Genomic DNA, 8,540 nt, shown 5'->3' with positions numbered 1-8,540 from the left:
CTTATCTAAAACTGAAGAAAGATAAGGAAGACTTCTATAAACAAGTTATTGATGCTCGATTACTTTTTTATAGAAGTTTTCCTTATCTAAAACTGAAAAAAGATAAGGAAGACTTCTATAAACAAGTTATCGATGCTTTTGATCAGAAGGAGCTGCGCATGGACTTCATTTATAAGTAAAGGTAAGACCATAATAACGTTTTTTTAATTAAATGTGCTTTTCATGACGGTATCCTTACATCACACTCAAATTTATAGGCGCAGGCCTAAATTTACCGCATAACTTTGGTAAGTGCCGGATGTAAGAAGAGGTTTTAAAATAATTAGCGCCCCGGCGGCAATTGAAGGAAATACGGTAGTTAGATACTAGCTTACTGGTTCATTGGCCTACCTGGCAGCCCAGGTGACTGTGTGCTGATAAGAGTAACGTACATTACCTGTATGTGATGGTGGAAAGGCACCAATACTGTGGTGGCAACTCATTTTTGACGTGTTTTACTTACATGTGTGTCTGGCCAGGGAGTAGTTTGAAGATCCACCGCTTGTTGGTCCGAAGCCTTCAGGGACCTGCCCTCCGGCTCGAGTCCGTGCTGCACCCTTTGGTGGTTCAATCTCAGCCCCAAACTCGGCCCCGATGACCCCCAGAATAACGATGGCAGTGGCTTGTTTCCGACGCTCCTCGTACGAATTGGAAATCTTCTTGGCATTTGGTGGAAGGTTAGAGAGACAGCCTGGAAATGGTAGACAAGATTTTATAAACACAATAATAACATCGTACGAGTAACACATTTTCTAAGATGAACACCAGAAGCCGAACATAACACAATTAGTTCTTGATGGATTATTAAATGAACTAAATAGTTATGCTTGGTCATTAGAATAAAATAGACAATAATCCCTTTATTGTCATCATAGTTAGGAACGAAAATTGGGGCCACCCATCTGTGCAAACCACACACAAAACTACCGTATTTTCTGGACTATAAGATTGGTTGAGCTTACCCACCTCAAAACCATTTTATTTGGTGCATGGTGTAATGATAAGTGTGATCAGTAGATGGCAGTCACACATAAGAGAAGTGAAGGTTGCACCATGATGGCAATTTGTCAGAAGTAAACAACACCAAAATGTTATATGTTCCATTGAAAATATAGAACATTACACAGGATGCTCAAAAATCGATCATTTTAGTACGACTTTGGTAAGCAATTAAGCCGCACCGCTTGATGGATTGTACTGTGCTTCAACATACGAGTATTATTATGGTGTTTGTATAAAATAAGACATTATCTGGCATTTTGTTTCGCAATATTATGCAAAAGCAACTTTTTTACCATCTGGTACCGGCTGATCAACATTTGGGATCTGTATAAGTCCTGAAAAATTGTGCACGTCCGCGCCGAAGCCGTAGTCGATAACAATGCTATGTGACATACATCCTCCGCTGTTGCCATTTCTAATATAAAGTGGTGTGAAGTTCTTACTTATATCTGTCAGTAAACTCGCCATGAAAGTGCTAAAACATACCGGTGTAGTCTGTGTACATTATTCACCCAAGGAACTTTAGTTATTAGAGATCCGGTCGGACGTTTTTTTACGGATGAGGAGATGCTGCTCTGTTATTGATTGAAGTAAAGTCTGAATGTCATTAAAACAGTTAGCTCCATCTTTTGAAACTTCTTCCACTCCCGTCCTTGCACGCTACACCGCTACAACAAAAATGACGGGAAGAAGACGCTGCCGAAAGTGAGTCACGTGAATAAGACAGAAAGCGGTTTGAAGATGAGCTGTAAAACATAATATATGTAATATTTTGACCAAATATCAGTCAATCAATGCTTGTTTCCATAGCCCTAAATCACAAGTGTCTCAAAGGGCTGCACAAGCCACAACGACATCCTCGGCTCAGAGCCCACAAAACGGCAAGGAAAAACTCACAACCCATTGGGACGTCTATGTGAATGACAATGAGAAACCTTGGAGAGGACTGCAGATGTGGGTGACCATCCCCCCCTCCTTCCCCCGACCCCCCTCCTGGGGAGACCCGATGCAATGGACGTCGAGTGGGTGTAACATAATATTGTGAAAGTCCAGTCCACAGTGGATCTAACATAACTACCAGTACATGTTATGTGGACCACAAGGAAGAGCTTTCAATTTAGAAAATAAATCATAATAAAAAAGTTACAAAACAATCTTCCTTAAATAAAGCTCAAAATGTTAGATTTGTGAGGCATCTCATGGTATGTAACAAAATGAAAAACGCGTGGCCGTGTTGTCGAGTGGTTTACATCAAAATGTGTTCAGAATTTGTCTACGGTCTGTTGGTACCTTACTCCATCATTTTGCAGGTCTCGGAACCCCCTTCCCCCATATTTTCCATACTTTAGCCGGGTGCTCCTTATAATGAGATTGCTAAAGGCCAGCTGTCATATGGAAGAAGGCCCAGTGGCTGGCTCTGATAAATGGATTAAATATGGCATGCATCCCTCCAGCCAGACTGGACCAGGAGATAAACAGAATTAGAGATGGACTTCCATACAGAATCACTAAAAAGTTCTGATTTACGGCAAGGAAAAAGTTCAGAGGAAAATTATTCAGACGAGCACGCTTGAATAACTAAGAAAATGTACTTCTTCCATTCTTTACCTACTTCTTACAAGCATTACTGCCTCATTATTGTCACAATTTCACACACAATGATTTTAAATAGAGATGTCCCATAACATCGGGCTGCCAATATTATCGGCCGATAAATGCTTTAAAATGTAATATCGGAAATTATCGGTATCGGTTTCAAAAAGTAAATGGTAAAATGGTAAATGGGTTGTACTTTTATAGCACTTTTCTACCTTCAAGGTACTCAAAGCGCTTTGACACTACTTCCACATTCACACACACATTCACACACTGATGGAGGGAGCTGCCATGCAAGGCGCTAACCAGCACCCATCAGGAGCAAGGGTGAAGTGTCTTGCTCAGGACACAACGGACGTGACGAGGTTGGTACTAGGTGGGGATTGAACCAGGGACCCTTGAGTTGCTGGCCCGACCACTCTCCCAACCGCGCCACGCAAAACGTAAGCCTTTTAAAACGCCGCTGTATGGAGGGGTACACGGATGTAGGGAGAAGTACAGAGCGCCAATAAACCTTAAAGCCACTGGCCCAATCACATAATATCTACGGCTTATCTCACACACATAAGTGAATGCCACGCATACTTGGTCAACAGCCATACAGGTCACACTGAGGGTGGCCGTATAGACAACTATAACACTGTTACAAATATGTGCCACACTGTGAACCCACACCAAACAAGAATGACAAACACATTACGGGAGAACATCCGCACCGTAACACAACAGGACAAATACCCAGAACCCCTTGCAGCACTAACTCTTCCGGGACGCAACAATATACACCCCCCGCTACCCTCCACCTCAACCTCCTCATGCTCTCTCAGGGAGAACATGTCCCAAATTCCAAGCTGCTGTTTTGAGGCATGTTAACAAAAAATAATGCACTTTGTGACTTCAATAATAAATATGGCAGTGCCATGTTGGCATTGTTTTCCATAACTTGAGTTGATTTATTTTGTAAAACCTTGTTACATTGTTTAATGCATCCAGCGGGGCATCACAACAAAATTAGGCATAATAATTGGAATCGGTAATTAAGAGTGAGACAATATCGGAATATCGGAACATGTAAACTCCACACAAAAAAGAACATGTACTGGTTTTCCTTTAACAAACTAATGTTGTGAAAACCAAAGAATATTTAACCCAACAATTCGAGCAACTAAGCTGCGAGTTTTTTCCGTAACCCCTCCCCCCCAAAAAACAATGGTACTGTTTATCCATTTACCACAAAGTGTATCGGAATCGGTAATTAAGAGTTGGAGAATATCGTCAAAAAAGCCATTATCGGACATCTCTAATTTTAAACATAGTGTAAATGGAACAAGCATGGACTGTACAAAATCGACTTATACCTTATTGCAGTGGTTCTCAACCTTTTTTCAGTGATGTACCCCCTGTGAACATCTTTTTAATTCAAGTACCCCCTAATCACAGCAAAGCATTTTTGGTGGAAAAAAAGAGATAAAGAAGTAAAATACAGCACTATGTCATCAGTTTCTGATTTATTAAATTGTATAACAGTGCAAAATATTGCTCATTTGTAGTGGTCTTTCTTCAACTATTTGGAAAAAAAACTTGTTGAAGAATAAAGAAGTGATTCAATTATAAATAAAGATTTCTAATCATCAGCTTAAAGTGTCCTCTTTGGGGATTGTAATAGAGATCCATCTGGATTCATCAACTTCATTCTAAACATTTCTTTACAAAAAAATAAATATTTAACATCAATATTTATGGAACATGTCCACAAAAAAATCTAGCTGTCAACACTGAATATTGCATTGTTGTATTTCTTTTCACACTTTATGAACGAGCATTAATTCTTTGTTGAAGTATCATTCAATAATTTTTTTTATATATGATTTTTGAATTGTTGCTATTTTTAGATATTTAAAAAAATTCTCACGTACCCCTTGGCATACCTTCAAGTACCCCCATTTGAGAACCACTGCCTTATTGCATTGCCTATCAAGTTATTTCATTGTAAGTAAGTAATACACACAAGTTTAACTGCAGTTATTCAAAGCAGCCATACAGTAGACGTGTTTGTCACTGAAAGAAATACATTTTGTTGTCCTTAATCTTCTTAAAATTTACTCAAAATATGTCCTAAAAATGTTCCTTGACTGACAAATTGCATTAATGTTATTTTAATAATCAAAAATGGAAGCTGGATGCCTGACTCATAATGATTGATGGATTCAGACTTCTATCAGATCTACAACTTTAGTATGATCCCAAACTTTCAAACAGTTAAAAGTTCAGTCAATGGCAGCCATAAAATATTTTTTTATGATTTAAAAGCTTTTTTTTTTTTTTTTTTTAAGACTGACAGATGTCCTGAACTTCATCATACGTGAGACGTTATGTGTTGTGCGGCCAGTCCTCAAGTAGATTGCATCCTACCTGCAGCCTTTTCTGCCCGTATACTCAGAGATGGATTGATTTTGGAAGTCCATCGATCTCTTTCTTCACGGCTGAAAGATCTATTATAATGACATTGTATCTGAATCCTATTTGTTGGCCAACCTGCTCCCAAAACATAACCCAATAAAGTAAAGAGGGGCACGAACAAGCACTCTCCCTCTGTTTGGATGCATCGTCATAAGAAGAAGAGATGGATTGGAACAAAAAAATAAAAAGTTGGCTGGCTAAAATAACATTATCTTGTACGGGAATATTTTATTAAGCATCTAGAAAGGGCAGGACTGTTTACTGCAACAATCTGTGGAGCCTAAACAAGCAAGATAAAGGTCAAACATATTGTCATCATAATCCAACATGGAATACACCCATGGTATTTAAAAAATGTAAAAATCAACACAAATTTGCCTTAAAGACAAATGGAGACAAAAAAAACAGACTGAGAATGTAAAAACAGGATGAGTAGATGACGATCTGAAAAGGTTATTTCTATTAAATGACATTAAGGGTGTAATGGTGCACTATATCCATCCATCCATTTTCTACCGCTTATTCCCTTTTGGGGTCGCGGGGGGCGCTGGCGCCTATCTCAGCTACAATCGGGCGGAAGGCAGGGTACACCCTGGACAAGTCGCCACCTCATCGCAGGGCACTATAATCACCGCTTAGTACGTATTTCTCTTTTACCAGGAATTGATTAGCGTGGACCCCGACTTAAACAAGTTGAAAAACTTATTGGGGTTAGGGTTGGGTATCGAGTATCGATTGGAACCGGGACTAACTTTCCGATTCTCCCGGAATCGTTCAAAAGTTTAAATTTCGATTCCTAGTTTCGATACCCACCAGAAAAAAAGAATAAGTCCGCTGCCCAGAAGAAGAAGCCGCTGAACACCAACGAAGAAGCGCCCACCGCCGGAAGTGTTAGCATAGCCGAGCCTATGTAGCCGAGCTAGTCGGTCAAGCATGGATAGCGGGCGTCGGCTGTCGAAAGTGTGGCTTTATTTTACTAAAAAAAAATGAAATATCGGCAAAATGTAACACGTGCGACAGGACTGTTTGGTGCTTAGGAGGGTGCACGTCGAACATGATGAAGCACCTGCGAGTTCATGGAGTACAAATAAATGCGTGTCTCGTCTTCGACGCGCTGCGCCGACCGTCCTCCTCTGCCTCTTCCTCTGGCTCCGGCTCCAACGCCCAGCCTGGCAACTCGGTGACTGCACTGCAGTCCGACTCCGGTAAGTAAAACAATATATGTGCAATAAATAATGTATTTTGCGCCAACGTTGAGGCAGCTAACAAATTAGCCCGCGTATTTTTTCATAGACAATTTACAAGCTGCTAGCCAGGCTCCGCCATGTGCTCAGCGTACTCCGTCCACCGTAGCGGCAATTGAGAAGATGTCGCTGCCACAGACAGAAGAGTGCCACAGAAAGGTCACTGCACACAAAGTCCAAAGACTGCATCCCTTTTCAGAGGTGGAATCCCCAACATTTAGCTTAGTTAAGCAATAACGTTAGAGCTAAGCTAATTGATACTGGGCTAAACAGAAACAGCAACATTACATGTTTGTTTATGTTTGCAGGGATATGGTGAAAACTCTCAACCCAAAATACATACCACCTTACAGGGACTACCTGGGAAACACATTGATCCCGGCATGGTACAAGAAGAATCGGAATCAAGAATCGTCAGGAATCGGAAACGAAACAAAGAATCGGAATTGTTTGAATTCAAACGATACCAACCCTAATTTAGTGGTCAATTGTACGGAATATGTATTGTACTGTGCAATCTACTTATAAAAGTTTCAATCAATCAATCAAAAGACATCACAGTTTGGTTAATTTTCAGGACAGTAAGGTTTCGCTTTGTAGAAACAGTCTCCATGCCTAAGTGCTTGATTGTATACACCTGTGGCCGGGCCAAGTGATCTGGACACCTGATTCTGATCATTTGGATGGCTGGCCAAATACTTTTGGCAATATGGTGTATGTTAAAAGTGCCATTTCAATGTTGATGATGCGTATTTATTTGCAAAAAGAGTGAAAGTTACAGGGCCTTTAGAGAGCCCAGTAAGAAGGCCCATACAGTATTGCAACCTGGGCCTTTAGAGAGCCCAGTAAGAAGGCCCATACAGTAATGCAACATGGGCTTTGAGGGAGCCCAGTAAGAAGGCCCATACAGTAATGCAACCTGGGCCTTTAGAAAGCCCAGTAAGAAGGCCCATACAGTAATGCAACCTGGGCCTTTAGAGAGCCCAGTAAGAAGGCCCATACAGTAATGCAACCTGGGCCTTTAGAGAGCCCAGTAAGAAGGCCCATACAGTAATGCAACCTGGGCCTTTAGAGAGCCCAGTAAGAAGGCCCATACAGTAATGCAACCTGGGCCTTTAGAGAGCCCAGTAAGAAGGCCCATACAGTAATGCAACCTGGGCTTTGAGGGAACCCAGTAAGAAGGCCCATACAGTAATGCAACCTGGGCCTTTAGAGAGCCCAGTTAGAAGGCCCATACAGTAATGCAACATGGGCCTTTAGAGAGCCCAGTAAGAAGGCCCATACAGTAATGCAACCTGGGCCTTTAGAGAGCCCAGTAAGAAGGCCCATACAGTAATGCAACCTGGGCCTTTAGAGAGCCCAGTAAGAACGCCCATACAGGAATGCAACCTGGACCTTTAGAGAGCCCAGTAAGAAGGCCCATACAGTAATGCAACCTGGGCCTTTAGAGAGCCCAGTAAGAAGGCCCATACAGTAATGCAACCTGGGCCTTTAGAGAGCCCAGTAAGAACGCCCATACAGGAATGCAACCTGGACCTTTAGAGAGCCCAGTAAGAAGGCCCATACAGTAATGCAACCTGGGCCTTTAGAGAGCCCAGTAAGAAGGCCCATACAGTAATGCAACCTGGGCCTTTAGAGAGCCCAGTAAGAACGCCCATACAGGAATGCAACCTGGGCCTTTAGAGAGCCCAGTAAGAAGGCCCATACAGTAATGCAACCTGGGCCTTTAGAGAGCCCAGTAAGAACGCCCATACAGGAATGCAACCTGGGCCTTTAGAGAGCCCAGTAAGAAGGCCCATACAGTAATGCAACCTGGGCCTTTAGAGAGCCCAGTAAGAAGGCCCATACAGTAATGCAACCTGGACCTTTAGAGAGCCCAGTAAGAAGGCCCATACAGTAATGCAACCTGGGCCTTTAGAGAGCCCAGTAAGAAGGCCCATACAGTAATGCAACCTGGGCTTTGAGGGAGCCCAGTAAGAAGGCCCATACAGTAATGCAACCTGGGCCTTTAGAGAGCCCAGTAAGAAGGCCCATACAGTAATGCAACCTGGGCCTTTAGAGAGCCCAGTAAGAAGGCCCATACAGTAATGCAACCTGGGCCTTTAGAGAGCCCAGTAAGAAGGCCCATACAGTAATGCAACCTGGGCCTTTAGAGTGCCCAGTAAGAAGGCCCATACAGTAATGCAACCTGGGCCTTTA

At 42.1% G+C, this 8,540-nt stretch overlaps 1 protein-coding gene across 1 annotated transcript in view; it reads right to left on the bottom strand.

The window, feature by feature from the left end:
• Window positions 1-8,540, bottom strand: part of LOC133536558 (WD repeat-containing protein 7-like) — a 134,042-nt gene that overhangs the window by 41,142 nt on the left and 84,360 nt on the right. The window contains exon 16 of the mRNA XM_061877186.1: window positions 503-730. Within this exon, the coding sequence (XP_061733170.1) occupies window positions 503-730 (228 nt within the window). The remainder of the gene's footprint in view (window positions 1-502; window positions 731-8,540) is intronic.

Source organism: Nerophis ophidion, linkage group LG17 (assembly GCF_033978795.1).
Source record: "Nerophis ophidion isolate RoL-2023_Sa linkage group LG17, RoL_Noph_v1.0, whole genome shotgun sequence".
Lineage (NCBI taxonomy): Eukaryota > Metazoa > Chordata > Actinopteri > Syngnathiformes > Syngnathidae > Nerophis > Nerophis ophidion.
This window is presented reverse-complemented; position numbering and strand designations above follow the sequence as displayed.